General features: G+C 34.6%; 1 protein-coding gene across 1 annotated transcript in view; it reads right to left on the reverse strand.

The window, feature by feature from the left end:
- Nucleotides 1-1,549: 1,549 nt before the first annotated feature.
- The window catches only part of MDFIC (MyoD family inhibitor domain containing), a 121,836-nt gene continuing 106,327 nt past the window's right edge, over nucleotides 1,550-17,058 (reverse strand). Inside the window, exon 5 of the mRNA XM_036761427.1 lies at nucleotides 1,550-4,398. Coding sequence (XP_036617322.1) covers nucleotides 4,151-4,398 — 248 coding nt within the window. The 3' untranslated portion in view covers nucleotides 1,550-4,150. The remainder of the gene's footprint in view (nucleotides 4,399-17,058) is intronic.

A 17,058-nucleotide genomic window follows, 5' to 3' on the forward strand; every position in this document is an offset into this window, starting at 1 on the left:
GTCTCTCTTTAGATGTAGTGTCCAGAACTGAAGACAACACTACAAATGTGGTCTGTCCAAAGCAAAATATGGTGGGACTGTTCTGGATTCTGTACCTGTCAACACAGTTTAAAATTTCATTAGGGACAGCTAGGTGGCACACTAGTCTGTAGTCAGTCCTGAGTTCAAATATGCTTTTAGGCACTTTCTAGCTGTGTGGCCCTAGGCAAGTCACTTTATCCTAATTGCCTCAGTTCCTTGTCTGTAAAATGAGCTGGAGAAGGAAATGGCAAACAACTCCAGTACTTTTGCCAAGAAAACCCCAAATTGGATCATGAAGAGCAGGACATGACTGAAAAGGCTAAACAACAAAGCTTCATTAGTTTCTTTAATGGCTACATCATACCATTGACTTAGCCTGACTTGAAATCCCCTTAAATTAATTCCACATTTCTCAGATGAATTGCTAACTAGCCAGACCTCCCCCATCTTGTATTTGAAATCAGAAGGTCTAGTTTCAAATCCTGACTGCCACTTAACTCCTGAGTGACTTTGGGCAAGTCATTTAATTTCTTTGTGCTTCAACTTCCTCCTCTCTTAAAAAAATATGTGGCACCATATTAGGCATTTGTACGTATTTGTACTTATTAAATTCCATTTTAATAGATTCAGCCTTAAGTTTTCATCCACTAGTGGTTTTTTTGGATTATGACTGTCAGAAAATCTGTTAGCTATCTCTGCTAGCTTTTTGTCACCTGCTTCTTCGATAAGGATTTCATTTTTGGTTTCATGGAAGTCCTTGATAAAAATGTTAAATAGCAGGGGGGCAAGCATATATCCCCAGGGCCACTCCACTAAAAATCTCCTGCAAATGTGGCATCATTCAACTAGTTCCCAATGTTTAGTCTAGAGAAAAGTGCTAAGGTGAAGTGAAAGCCTACTGTAGGTGAATAGAGTTAGCTTATCCATAGTAATATAACAAACATCAAAATGATTATTCTGTAAGATAAAGTCAAGGGTTTCCTAAAGCAGTGATCTTGCTCATTTGTTCAATCAAACACCAACTATCCTAAGATATCAAGTTAAATATTACTTATATAATGTGATGGAGAATCCTCTAGAATAATTTGAACATTTCTGATGATTTTCATTCTCATGAGATCCATTAAGCCTAACACTCATGATGTACTACTTGTGAATGATCAGTCTATTTAATCATACAGTAAAAGTTAGCTTTTTAATAAGTTAAAGGTGAAAATCTGAAAGTTGATCATGAGAAAATTTGCCAAGCCAAATTCAGTTGGCTTCAGTTTATACAAATTCAGTTTATACAAATATATGACCGATTTTTAAATAAAGCAAACCTCTGATGTCAGAATGCACTATGGCTATTTGTCCACACTGGTTCATTTATGTCCATGTATCACATTTGAGTGACATAAACTACAAAGTCAGTCTTCAGGGAAAAAAATGTAACAGGATAAAACAAACCTTCTAATCTTAAACCATATCGAAAAGCATTAAAAGAGAAAACAAAAATCAACAAAACAGTTTGATATGAAAATATGCCAATGATTCAACATAAAGCTGTTGTTTCTTTAATTTCAAAATAGTGTTCTTTAGGATAATACAAGATCTAGTTAATATAAAATTCAAAGATCGCATTACCAATGTTCTAAAAAGGGGGCTAGAAATCCCCTCAAAAAAAAACTTTAACTGTAAACTACAGAACTTAATCACAATTTCCATAATATCCAACAGAACATTTTGTACATAGAAATTCTGAAACTGGTGCTCAAAAGTACAAGTTCACATTTATCTACTTTTATTTTTGCTTTGTTTTTATTGTACAAGGTGCTTACAAAACGATTGTCTGAAGTAGACAAAAGAGAATTTTGAGAATATAAAAATGAAATCCCACTATCCAACTAATGTTCTCTGCTACAGAGACATATATTACAAAAGTGCTGATATTTCTATAGAAAATAGCAGAATACATTTAAATATCAGACATCACTCAGTCAAAAATTATTTTCAGGAAAAAAATGAAATAATCTGATAATTCCAGGTCATTAGGAGACTTCATATGTCTACACAGATGATACTCATAGTCTGTAATGTTTCATATATCTAGTAAGTATATGGAATGTTAGGCTTGGGTACGTATAAATATTGAGATTCTGATTATGTATAAAGTACTACAAAGCTCTTATATTTGGTTTAACAAATAGAAGGCATTTTTTTTTTTTAGAAAGAGGGGAAAGGATGTTTATTAGCACTCTATTTTAAATTCAATAGCTCAAAAGTCCTCAGTTTGAAAAATGCACCACAAGTGGGAGTGAAGATATTTTGTTGTTGCTGTTTTGCCTATCTTAAGTTCTGCAATATATAAAATACAACAGCTAGGTGGCTCAGTGGATAGAAGGCTGGGCCTGGAGTCAGGAAGACCTGAGTTCAAATCCAATCTTAGACACTTACTAGCTGTGTGACCCTGGGCAAGTCACTTAAGTTCTGTTTGCCTTAATCCATAAGATAAGGAAATGGCAAACCACTCCAGTATCTATACCAAGAAAACTCCATCAACAGTATGGTCCATGGGGTCATGAAGAGTCAGACATGACTCCAACAACAACAATACATGAAATAACTATTAAGTATGTTTGATGAAAGGGATAGGGTAACAGATGGCACTTTTGTCCTTGGAGCCCGTGGTCGTGCATTTCCAAAACCAATGTAGCAATGCCTTTTTTAAAAGGCTATCTATGCTAAAAGGTCACTGGAAAGGGGCCAGTTAATTATTTAGTCAGCCATAGTCAGACACACTCTACACTGACGCAACACTGTGATGTCATTTTGGTCCTCTTCAATTACAAAGGACAACAATGGGGCATGGGAATGGGGCAAGCAATAAATAAGATAACATAGCAAGAAATATCAAACCAAAAATGTACTTCTATAACCTCTACAAAAAAATTACATTAAACCAAACTTAACAATCTGGAAAAAGTCAAAACACAGTAGGAAACACATAGTAGGAAAACACACTCCTCATTCTAACAGAACATATACAAATGTTGCAAGTCTCAAATCAGCTATAACTCTCCTTGTCTTTTCCTACTTTCCTAATACATAAGGTGAATATATAGTATGTGTAGTTGATGATTTGGTTAATTTTAAGACTGGAAATCTTGAAATCTAGTGAAGTCACAATGGTAGAAATAGGAATTCCCATTTCATTGTTAAGGAATGGTTTGTAATAACTGCCCTTTATGTAATCTGTTGTTTTAAAATTGGTTAAAATCCAACAGAAACCAAAACAACTCCTGAAATGCAAACACTCACAAAAAAAGGCAGTTTCAAATTAAACTGCAAATTTACCAGTGCTGCTCCTCATGTTGGCACTGGCATTTCCCCACTATGAATATACTGTATCAGCTTCATAAGTCTTTACTTTTATCAACATAAAACCTCATAATGAAACCAAAAATACTATAATCAGCTATAACAAGATACACATTTTGGTAAATCTTAGCTGACATATTTTTTTCTAAATACTGTATTTTTTACTGCTTTAAAATGCCTATGTATATTTAATTGTAACTGATTAAGAGTACAGAGTTTTCATCTTGACCTCTAAAGTTTGGTATGAAAGAAACTAAATTCTTCAAGTAACAAATGTGGAAAGCCTCTGAGACCTGAGTTCCCACAATTTTGTTTTTAAGACAGCTTTGAGTTTGTTCTCTCTAATTTAAACTACAAAGAACAGTTCATTTTAAACGTTAGTAGACAAATAACAAAAATAAATTTTATTTTTTAAATACTCGTTTAGAAATAAGTGTGTTTGGAGGAAGGAGGCTCCTAGGAATGGTTATCACAAATCTAGCTAAGAAGTAGGAGAAAAATGAATATCTGTGTTTTTTTCTTTCAAAATCTCCCATTAATTAAAGCAACCTATTAAAGAAAAAAAAAGTAGTTTAAAATTTCACACATAAAACCATACACATTTGGTTATGATATGGAGTTTTGAAAGATTCTTTAAAAAAAGGGAGGAAACAGTGCAAGCAACTGGGTTGTTTCATGAGAATCTTGTGATGCTTTTCCCCCCATTAGGAGAATTTAAAAAAACAACAAAAACTCCAGTTTTGAACAAAATAAAATAAGGGATAAATATTTACGACGGGAAACAAATTCCACAGCATTCCATACAGATTTCTAAACAGTCTGATGATTCACAACAGGCATCCATTATACCACAATCCATGTCGCAAGGGCAGTTACAGTCATCTCCTACTTCATCACCACAGCAACAGCAGCAGGCCTCCGACGTACAGATGCCACATGATGCCTGTCCTAATACGATATTGCAGAGAGTCAGGAACTCACAGAACAAGCAGGCCAGGATACAGTGAACACAGCAATCTTCATAATGTTCATTCAATTGTCAAGCACACCATAAAGAGAAAGGGAAAGAAAAATAATAATAATACATGTCAATAGAGGAATAATGACAACAGATTAAAAAAAAAGTAGCAATTCGTGTGCCATTCAAGGGTCTCTTCTTCCTATCAAGTGCTAAAAAGGAACAGATCATCTTCATTAATCATATGGCTCCTGAAATGTCATAATTAGGAAATGGAATCAATAGGGAATATAAGGGAAAAGATTTATTTAAGCAGTCTCAGAGTGAAAGGAGCTGCATTTGCTCTATCACCTGGGGACCTAAGTTTCTGATCAGGGAGTCTTTCCCAATTTCCAGCCTGACCCAAACCCCACAATGCAGTTCTCGTGCCATTATTTGACCACACTCACACTCCTTCATATCCTTCTCCCACCTCTACCCCCATTTGTGGAGCTTTCCACCACTTGGGAGCAGTAATCCAATCAACACTACTTCATTGCTCAGAAAGGACACGTCAAACAATCACTCTGAACTAATTCAGGGTTAGTTCTCTGATCAAAATACTTAACACAAGTTCTTTCAACTTTAGGCAGTCCCTTTCCTCAATGAGTTTACACTTTAATAAGGAAAAACAGCCCATCTAAGGGAGTAGAGGCTAAGAGACTGTCTTACTTTTTCCTTATTTTTTTTATTTGGGTGGGAACAATATCCCCAGCACTTAGCTGGAAATTTTAAGTACTTAAATGCTTTTTCACTCATTCATCCATTTATACTGGGTGGTAGTGAGTTCCTCTTTACTGGAGGCCTTTAAAAGGAGCCTGGATAACCACATGTTTCAGATGGTTAAGAGGATATTCCTGTTCAGGTATATGACTATTTGATCCTTTCCAACTCTGACATTCTGTGATTACAACTAATTTTTTAAAATTATCAGAATGAAAATGGGGCAGTGATGGAATTGGCAGGCCTATTTTCAGTTATAAATGTGATTCTGTTTTCTTTTTCTTTTATGCCACAATCTGCTCCAGGTTCAATTTCAAAGTGAGCCTTTTGATGGTATCAGTAGGTTATGTTACTCTATAATGATTTTAAAGGCTCTATCATGCGATGAACTGCACCATTTTTTGTAATAAACTTGTTGCTGTTGTTCAGTTGTTTTCAGTCATGTCTGACTCTTCATAATCCCATTTGGGATTTTCTTGGCAGATGCTGGAGTGGTTTGCCATTTCCTTCTCCAGCTCACTTTACAGATGAGGAACTGAGACAAACAGGATCGACTTGCCCACGATCTCAAAGCTAGTAAGTGTCTGAAGCCAGATTGGAACTCAGGAAGATGAATCTTCTGGATTCCAGGCCTGGCATTCTATCCAGTGCACCAACCACCTAGCTGCCCCTTGTAACAAATGAGTAATGTTAAATAGGCAGGAGCTCTTTAAGCAAAAAACCAATGTGCCAAATATATAGCATATATCCAGTGAAACCCCAAGCCATACTTTTGAGTATATGTTTTACTATCTTCCTCTGTGCTTACCTTTGCATTAAAATCATGAAATGCTGATATACTGTTCATTTCCAATTCTACTTGGAACAATTTACATTTCAAGATTTATAGAGGCAGTTTACAAAGTCACCTGGAGATGAAGAAACAACTCAGCTTTCATAAAACCCTGATGAATACCTAAAGACATTGCTGAGTGTTTGGTACTTGTGTTTATTATTGTCATTACTTAACACTTACTGCAAACCCATATGTCATTTTTTTTTTTAAAGCAACAGCCCAGTTGTGGCAGGCTTTTTCTAAGACTGGCTAGGTTTTGCAACAAGCCTATGAGAATGCTGGCTGAATCCTACAGGCACTAAGAGTGGGTGCAAATGCCTTATGTAGAGACATTTGTAATATAAAAGTTAATATAATAGTGGGTATTCATTCTAACTTGGCAGTTCCCAGGCTGGCTTCTAATTAAGCAAGAAATTTTACATGATGTTATGTACTCAGATAAAAATCTGGTTCTACCAGAAAGATCTGGTGTGGTTTAGTTCTGTAGTGATGAGTAAATATCTATTCCCATGTAAATAAAGAATATTAAACATTGCCACAACAAGTCAATTCAAAGTTCAATTTAGATACACAGTGAAGTAGCCCTTGAAATATGTGAAGTGATAGCATACAGTTAGTATCTTGTTCTAGAGAACTTATATGTTAATAATAACACTAAAATCTTTATATAGGAAATTAACACAAATATGAAGTCCAAAGAATGACTTGGCATCATCAAGTAAAAGAGAGCTCTCTTGTGAAATGGGAAAAACTATGGGTCAAATCACATCCCCTAAAAACATAACCAATATGTTAAAAGTCTTAAGTGATACCCAACAACATAATGAGTTGCTGACTTGCATTGGTGTAAAGAATTTCTGTACTGGGAGTTCTATGTACCAATGAAATCATAAGCTTGGACCAAAAAGAAAAAAAAAAGCTAAGTTAGCAAGCTTGAGAAATTCACTTGCTCTGAGACTATTTATTCATCTATAAATTAAGAGGGTCGAACTAGAGAACTTTTAAGGTCCTTTTCAGCTTCAAAAACCTCTATGGTTCTTATTATGGTACTTATTCAAGGAAGTTACATATAGTTCAGACTAGAAGATTGATATGAGCATGAAAGTTCTTGTCAAAAAATGTGTAATTTGAATAAGACTCTAAAGGAAAAGTAGGAAAGAGACCAGAAATAAGAGTTTAGATTTGGTGTTGCGTGTAAGGAAATTTTGATTTTCTGGAAGGCTAGATGGGTCAGATACTATGAAAGCAGTATTTAAAGAAGATGAGCATGGAATTCAATTCAATATATATCAAAGATGTTGAAAAACTCTCAAAATCCAACACCCATTTCTGTTTTTAAAATATTATAATGCATAGGAATAAATGAATCTTTATTCTATATTATAACTTAATGTATTAGAAGCATCTATCTAAAACCAGGAGCCAGCATTATATATAACAAAGATAATCCAGAGGCCTGCTCAAAAAGTTTCGAGTAAAATGAGGATGCCAATATCACCACTACTATTTTATATCATGCTAGATATGCTGGTTATAGATTAAGACAAGAAAAAATATAAGATAATAAGCATTGGAAAAGAAACAAAACTTGCTTTCAGCAGATGATATGATAGTTTACTTAAAAAAAACCTACAGAATCAACTATAACTTAACTGAAATAATTTAAAACCTCAACAAAGTAACAAGAGAAGAAATAAATCCACCTAAATCATCTAAATTTCTATATATTACCAATAAAACTCAGCAGGAGTCAGAAAGAGAAAGTCCATTTAAAATAATTACAGGATGTGTAAAATATTTGAGAATCTACCTGTCGAGACGCACACAGGTACTATATGAATAAACTACAAAATACTCTATAGAATAATCGACAGACCTAAATAACTAGAATAGGCTGAGCCAATATAACGAAGATGGTATTATTGCCTATATTAATTTACTTATTCAGTGCTGTTCCAATCAAACTATCAAACTATTATTTTATAGAGCTAGGAAAAGAAATTCATCTGAAAACAAAGGTCAAGAATTTGGAAATAATGGGAAAAAGGTTAAAAGGAAGGTGGCTTAGCAGTGCGAGATTTCAAACTAGAGATTTCAGCAGTAATCATCAAAATGATTTGGTGCTGGTTAAGAAAGTGATTGATACATGAAGTATATTAAGCGCATAGCATCCAGAAGCATATGAATACAGTAACACAGTAGCTGAAGACCTCAGCTTCTGCGGGTAAGAATTCATTAACTTCTAGAAAAACTGGAAAGCAATGTGGCTGAAATTCTGGTTTGGATTAACACTATATACTTGATCAAATGGATACATGATTGAGACATAAAAGTTCACATCAGAAACAAACTAGCAAGGAAGAAATTACCTTTCAGATCTACATATAGAGTCCATGATCAAAGAAATGATAGGGAGAATCATAGAAGATAAAATAGACAATTTTGATTATATGAAATAAAAAAGGGTTTTTCACAAACGAAACCAATGCAGCTAAAAATAGAAGAGAAGCAGCTAACTGGGGAGGGAGGAACAACTTTACAGTAAGTTTCTCTGAAAGGGATTCATTTCCAAAATATATAAGGACCTCATTCAAATTTATATGAACAAGAGTCATTCCCCAAAAGATAAATGGTCAAAGGATATAAATAGTTTTCAGAGGAAAAAACCAACTTATCAATAGCCATATTTTTTAAAATGCTCCAAATCGCTAATAATTAGGGAAATGCAAATTAAAGTAATTCTGAGATTCTACCTCGTATACATCAGACTGGTAACGCTCACAAAAAGAGAAAGTAAAAATTGTTGAAGAAGCTGCAGGAAAATAGCCACACAAGATGCACTATGCTAGTGAAGCTGGTTCCATTGGTGGACTTGGTACAGTTACTTTGCAAAAAATTTGGAACTACACCCAAAAACATCAAGAGCATACTCAGGGCCACCACTACTAGGTCTATACTTCAAAGAGATCAAAGAAAGAAGAAAAAGGACCCATAGGTAGAAACCTGTTTTTACCTACTCCTTTAGATATTTATATATACATATATAGAGAGAGAAAGCAAAGAATTGGAAACTGAGGATGCATATTATTGCACATTAACAAATGACAAAATGGTTAGTTTCAGAGAAACCTGGGAAGACTGTATGAACTGATGCTGAGAAAAGTGAGAAAAAATGGAAGAATAATTTAAATAATATCTACATTAAAAAGAAAGTCTTGAAAGATTTAAGAACTCTGACAATGACAACCATGATTTTAGAGAATTAATTATGAAGCATGCTACCTACTTCCTGAGGGAAGTGATAGACCCAAGAGGCAAAATAAAACAGTTTTAGATTTGGCCAATATAGGAATTTGTCTTACTTGACTATGCATATTGGTTACAAATGTTTTGTTTATATTTCCTTCCAATGGGGGTGATGGGAGGGAAAGAAGAGATGGGGGGGAGAGACACAGAGAGGAAGGAAAGAAGGAAGGAAGGAAGGAAGGAAGGAAGGAAAGAAGGAAGGAAGGAAGGAAGGAAGGAAGGAAGGAAGGAAGGAAGGAAGGAAGGAAGGAAGGAAGGAAAATAAATAAAAGAAGGTCATTGAATCATTATTTAGAAGATACACATAAGAGAAGGAAGACCAGAAAAAATTACAGAGAAGACAGCTCTGAAAGTTACATGCTGAATTTATTATATAATTGAGAGAAAAGTTCATAATCTAAATCCATAGTTTCATGTATAATTTTCTTGTTATAGTATGTATATGGAAATGCTTATTTTATTTGACGTTTGTTCATTTCAGATTCTTTAAAATAAAAATAACAACCAAAAACAAGATGCATGCAACAGAAATTCAAAGTTTCACTTAAAATACTTTTGGTGTATTCTATTTTGTGCATAGAATATTTTTTCTAGCTATTATTAAATTTTAAAAGTTTAAATTTTTTAAAAAATATTAAGTGAACAATATGTAAGGCCCCTGTGAGAGGCATTGGGGATAAAAAGACAAAAAACGACAACTTCATGGATTAGAGATAAGAGAGCCTGCAGAAAAGCAGGTAAGATCCATGACTATAGAACATGCAGGGGAAGATGATGATCGTCTGGTGATCTCAATTAAATCCTTGGTTTCAGCTGATTCCCTAATCAGTCTATAATTCCAACCATCTCCTGAGCTCCTGACGTGTATTTCAAATTGCCTACTGGATATTTTCAATACGTGTGTGTGTTTGTGTCTGTGTGTGTGTGTCTATATGTATATATATATATAATATATATATATATATATGTGTGTGTGTGTGTGTGTGTGTGTGTGTGTGTGTGTGTATACATGTATTGTGCATATGTATATACATATATATGTGTGTGTGTATGTGTGTGTATATATATATATGTATTATATATATGAACTCATGGTTGAAAGCATATTTAATGCCTTTCTATCTTGTCCCAGATACATTACTCCATCAAGGAAACACACCATGCCAATTCTTTTTCCTTAAAATTTCTTCCATTCATGCCCTACTTGTTGGGGAACTCACCGTTCCATTTTCCTAATTCAAGTGCTAAGTACTTTAACACCCTGGACAATATGCACTTCTTCCATGAAGTCTTTATTCATTCCCATCACCAATAGTTAATTAAAAGCAATGTTAAAGGGTGGAAAGGATCTAGGAGTCTAATATTGTTTCAGATTGGGAAACTGAGGTACATACAGATGGAGTTATTTTCCAGTGGTTACATAACTGATTATGTAAAGATTGTGGACTAGAACTTAGGTATCTCAAACCTAAATCTAAAGCTTATTCTCTATATGAATTTGCAGCTTTTGGTATGTATCTTTTATATTTATCATGCTATATTTCATGCTAATCTTGAAGACTCTGAGACCTAGTGGTTTCAATAGTGTGAACACCCCCTCTACCAACGCATGCTACAACCCATCTTTGACTAAGTAGATGGTTTCAAAAATGGCTGTAATAAAAAAAAAATGTTGTGGTCAACATACTGAACTCTCTGAACTTAACTAAGCTGGTACTTAGAGGACAAACATTTGCTATCACTGAGTCTTACTTGAAACCTTTCCAGATAGGCAGGACATGGTTTTTTTCTAAGTTAATATTTCCTTTCTTTGTTTACAAGATTCAAAGATGCAAGGGACTTCAGAGATCATCTAGTCCAACTTCCTCACTTTTACACCTGTGCAAACAAAATCTTTGAGAGATGAAGGTCACAAAGCTGGGGCCAGGATTAGAACCTAGTTCTCTTGCTTCCTAGTCCAGTGTTCCTTCAGGAAAATGGAGAAGATATCCTTAGAACTGAGAATGCTCCACTACAACTTTTAGAGACGTTCTAATTATAATTCAAAAAAGAAACAAGCAAGTGTTTATTTTAAACAGGAAAGAGAGTCTAGCTTTAGCGTAGTGGAAATAATTATTTGTTGTTTTGAAAATGAGGACTTTTTTTTTCATTCTAGGAGTAGGGCCTATTTTTGTCATTCTTTCCATGTGCAATAGTAAGGTTAAAGCTGTTTCTAGAAATTGGATGATGCATTATAAATGTCCAGGGAGGGAGACTGGATATAAATATAAAAAATTCCTGCTGGTTGACTTGTTGCCCATCTATCTTTTTTAGCCTTTGCTCACTGTCTAAAACTTCAGACCTGGTCCCTTTCCCTTCCAAAGATTGCTCTGAAATTTAATTTTTAGGAAGAGAATTGAGAACAACTATTAACCCTCAACAACTAAGTAAAGGCTTAGACAAATGATTTAAGACTGAGAAGTGACATCACTCATTGTAAAAGCCTGATAAAATTTAGATATTAGTCTATTTGAAAAATCAGAGATTCTCTTAATCATGAAAATATGCCAATCTGGAAACGGCAAATTACAATAACAAAAAACCACTGCATCCTTGGCACTATGGGGTCCAGACTTCAAACCAACCAGATGGGAACTCTAGGTCCAATGGAGGATTTCAAAAGATTAAGTTCTTAGTAAAGTGTTCATAAAACTTTCTTTGAACAATCACTCTGTTACTGGAAAAAGCAATGCAGGCCCCTTTTCTGGAAACATATTTCTATGAATAGATACCGGAAAGAAGTCACAAACCAGAAGGAACAGATTTTTAAAGATCGAAGTGATAAAGGATTAAAAAAAAGTAGACCAAAATTTTACTAGAAATAGTTTCATTTTCTGTACTTTACAAGTATAAAGCTTTTAGTAGCATGCACTAGGTTCTAACTGAAGCGATTTAATCATCTGGGGTTTTTTTTGTCTTTCTTTTTCCTAGCAAATAACACCTTCCTTCCATCTCTTTTCTGTTATTTGGAACTGTTCTCCTGCATAAGTTCATTTGTGGCCTCAGACAAAGAGAAGATAAAAGTAAATTTGAAAAAGTAATGGTTGTTTGTAGCTTGTTTTTTGCTATAAGGTAAACAAAACGATACCAGTCATACTATGAGAATTAATAGAATTGTGTTTTTATGTAAATCAGGAAAAAAATAACAAGGGTACTTCTAATATGAACTTTTTTTCCCTGGGAAGGCATTTTAGGAAAACAGTGGGAAAAAAAATAAAAGTAGAAAATACAAACATAGAAATACAAATGATCTGAATTATTGGTTCCTCAAAGAGGAAATATTTCTCCCATAACATGTAATCATGTGAGTCTTTGTCAGCAAGAAATGTCATTTTATTTTTCTGTGTTGAAGATTTAACATTCTATGGCTTTATGAAGTGATATGCACAAGCTACTTCCAAAATGTTTGGCTTCTAATGAACAGACTGATTTCAAGAAAGAATGGCTTTGAGTTCACATAAGCACTTCATAATTCATTGTACTAAAAAAATAGGCAAAGCTTAGCAAGAGCAAGATTATGTCAAAGGAATATATGAACAGCAAAATAGCAAAAAGTATATAAAAGCAAATCTTTAGACACATTCTAAAAAAGAAAAAAAATGCAATGAATTGAAGTGAACAGAAACAGTGATCCTTCAGTCAACTAAAAGGTCTTTGGATTAAGAATGTTGATTTGATTAAGAATTGGATTAAGAATGTTTATTTCTAAAACGAGCAAAAGTAAAAAGTGCAACCTTTTTAAAGAGAACCCCAAATGACTGGTGGCAACATCTGTGTCTTCTGCAGAAGAGAGCTAGGCTTTGCTCTAGAGAAGTTGATACTTAAAAAAAAACACCAACAACTGGTTTCTTTATTTTAAACAAAGGCTATCTTAAATGTTTCCAAATTCTCAAAACTGCCTCAATCAAACCATTTCTGGAAGTCCGTGATTATAAAACAAGTGAGGACAGAATGAAAGTTAAGAAACATTCACTCTGTATAACTCTCTTATCTTTCTTTGGTTTCCTTTTGGTAAAAAAAAAAATATATTTTACAGGATGCCCTAAATAGCTGTGAAACTGGCAGTGAATTCTGAGAATAACTATGAACAAATACTTGGGTTAATAAAGATTAGAGTAGGAACTCCTTATCTATATGCTAACCTCAACAAAGTTTCTTTTGATCAAGAATATCTAAAAAGCCTCTTCTAACTGCCTGAGCTCCCTAATTTAGAAGTACATCGTAACTCACACAACTAAGGAAATTACATACAACTAATATAACTGTATTACATACAATACTGTATGTGTGATACAATATTGTGTCATATAATAATTACATACAACTAAGTTATATAAATATGTATATATTATGTATACAACTAAGGAAATATATACACACACATATATGTATACATATAATTGCAATGAATTAACAATAGTAACCAAACATTTGTTAACATTTAAGGTTTCAACTATAAACACAAATTACAAAACAAACATAAATAATCCAGTCCCACAGCACTCAATATTCACGTCTTGGCTATTTGTGATTAGTAATTTAGAAAGTTACACTAGGATTATAGGAGGCTTTGCAATCAAAATTATCCATCACTAATGGTTGTTCCAAATTCTTTGGCTGCTAAGGTTGCTCTCAGAATGATGACAGCCCAACTCTCTGTACAATGGAAGCCCTAGTCAGGTTCAATCATTATTCTTTCCCTATGTTATTTTATTAAAAGGCTACACATAGAAATCAGGGCTTAGGTAACAAGACTGAATATGAAAGTCTGCAATTTCTTCATACAAAATTAGAAAGTAGACCAGAAGAAGATTCAGTCATCCTGGATTGCAGCAGACGTTGCTAAGTCATTTATCTAGCTTCTGTGAATCCAGCTGTGGGGAATGAGGCCCAGACATCTCGAGGGAATTGTGCTCCTCAAGTGTGTGGGGGGTGGGGAAATATTTACTAATACAGCACAGTAGCTCAGTTTCAAGTGGTTCAGTGTCTCTAAGCCAGAGGCCTTGAAGTGTTTCTGGCCTAGAGCCCTAGACTGACCTACAGCCTAAATAAACTGGCCTGGTGTACACATATTACACAGAACCCTGTCCCAAATGGCCACATATCATTTTAGTTATAATACAGCCAAAAATGAGCAACATTTTCCTACAATGGGGAAGAAAATGAGATAGATCAAGGAGTTTTTTTTAAAAGTGTCAGAAAGACTTTAATAAGGAAAATTATAAGCAAAGAAGGCGAGTATTCAGTTTCTGTAGTGCTATCTGTTCCCTCAGGAACTAAAGAATAGTCTGGAAACATCTTACTAAGCAATACAACACTCCTTTGAGGAAAGACTCAGGTGGTAACTATTGCTCTTCTCATTTTCTGAAAAAGTTATTATAAGTAAACTCCCTCTTAAAGTAAAAAGCACTTTATATTATATCCAGTTCTTGATTGCTCACAAACATGTAGATTATTCAGGTCCTTTGCTTTGATTCTTTACCATACTGCCTTACCTTGGGTGACTGTATTACTTACCACTTCTACCATGAGGATCACAGAATTTTAGTGATACAAGGAGCCTCAAAGGTCATCTAGTTCTAGTCCAAGTCAGTGGGATGAGAGAGAAGGAAAACTTGGACAGGAAGAGATGGTAAAACCAAAATCTATCATTGGCTAAAACAAACAACATTAAAAATCAACTGGACTGTGCTTTTTGCAATATTTGTGGATTTCATTTGACATACTCATCTATGGCTCTATTTTAAAGAGACCTGACATTTAGTACTGAGTACTGTTCATCTGAAAATTTTTCATGTCAATCAGTATTTATTAAACACCTACTATGTGCTTGCACTGAGCTAAATGCATGAACAGTCCCTACCATCAAGTAGAGAAACTTGAAAACAACTAAGTAGAAACAAGATATATGCAGAATAAACTGGAGATAATATCAGAGGGAAGGCACTAACACGGGAAAAGCTTCTTGTAGAAGTGAGGTGTTAGCTGAGATTTGCAGGATGCCAGAGGAGTTAGGAGGCTGAGATGAAAAGGAAAAAATTCTAGGCATGGGAGACAGCTAGAAAAAATGCACTGAGTTGGAAAATCTTGTCTTGACAATTGAATGGAAGAGGACAATCACTGGATTTTTTTTCAAATAAACACAGTATTGAGGGGAGAGACATAGAAAATTACTATAAATTTTTAACTTTGAGAGATACCACATAAATATTAGTGTCATAAGTTTTCTATCTAAAGAAGTTTCCAATTGGATCCTTTCACGGTTCAACTCTTTAAAAGGGGGAGACTAGAAAGGCAACACATACAAATGGAGCTTGTGGAAGCCTCAACAAGAAACAAATGGCTTTACATTAAAAATAGTAGAGAATATGCTTTGAGAGAAGGAAAAATTTCTTGACTGAATGGCAGAATTGGCTACCATGTTAAGCTACAATGTATTCATCCTTAGAAATTCTTATTAAGTCAACCATCTGTCCTGAGAGATTTAGTTATTTATCTGGAGTGGAACTACTTGACTTCCAGCTTGCTCTACTGCTAATGTTTCAAAGATTAGCTATTCATTTTCATGAGAAACTAAAATGTACAAAATAAAAGTAAAATCCTACCTTAGTATAAAAATATACAATGTTACCTATATTAGTGTATCAGCAAGGCAATAAATACAATATCGACAATATCGATTCACAATATTGTGAATATGCCTATGTAGTTCTGTATTGCAAAATGTGACAGACTCTCCATATAGAAGGCAGAAGAAGTAAAACATTTATTCAGACACCAGAGGACCAAACCCCATAACCAGTAAGTCCAACCCATCTAAGCAGCAACCAACTCCCAAAACCAGTGAGCCCACTTTATCATAACAGCAAGGAACTTAAAACATAATATCATAGCACGGAGCCTTGCCACCCCTCTGCTGGGGCCTTCCCACAAACACACTCACAGCACAGCTAGCACTCCTATGTCTGCTCTCTCTCTCAGTTCTAACTGTTCTCTGAGCATTCCCTATGGCACAATTTCCTTTTCCTCTCAGCAAGCTCCTCCCACCACATGTGACTTAGGCTTCCTGGGACTTAAGCAGGTCACATGCCCTATTAATGGGTGGAAAAGATCTTCAAATTTAAATTACCATTACAACTAGGTTGGCTTGTTGGAAACAAATATGTTCAGTAGGAATGATTTTAGCTAATAATGAATCAACATATACATTGGGGATTTAAAAAAAATATTCTCCTAGTACTTATTCAATAGATTGTTGAACCTGGTGATAACATTTATGCACTGATAAACCATACCTTCTAGTTAACAATAAAAATTTGAAACTAAAATCCCTTGGTTTAGCAAAATTACATTTTTTACACTTATGATCTTTTAGATAGTCTTTTAAGTCATGCATTCATTTTAAGATTTACAAGTTAATTTCACCTGTCCCCATTCTTTCTTTTAAATTTTGCTGATAGGCAGGGGTGGAGCCAAGATGGCAGAGTAGAGAAAGCACTTAGTTGAGCTCTCTTAACATCCCCCTCCAAACAACTTTTAAAAAATTCTTCAAATCAAATTCTTAAGTGGCAGAGCCAATGAAAGTTCAGAGCAAGACCTTTTTCCAATCCAAGACAATATAGGGGGTAGGAAAGAGAGATCTGTGACACAGGGGAGGAGGCTGACCTGGAGGTCACATAGATATAACACTAGTGGTGGTACTAGGCAGTGGCAAAAGAAATAGTAGCTTGTGGAGCCCTATGGCCAGAAATGGTAGGGGACACGGCAACTAGTCAGA

Source organism: Trichosurus vulpecula, chromosome 5 (genome assembly GCF_011100635.1).
Source record: "Trichosurus vulpecula isolate mTriVul1 chromosome 5, mTriVul1.pri, whole genome shotgun sequence".
In the NCBI taxonomy this organism is placed as follows: domain Eukaryota; kingdom Metazoa; phylum Chordata; class Mammalia; order Diprotodontia; family Phalangeridae; genus Trichosurus; species Trichosurus vulpecula.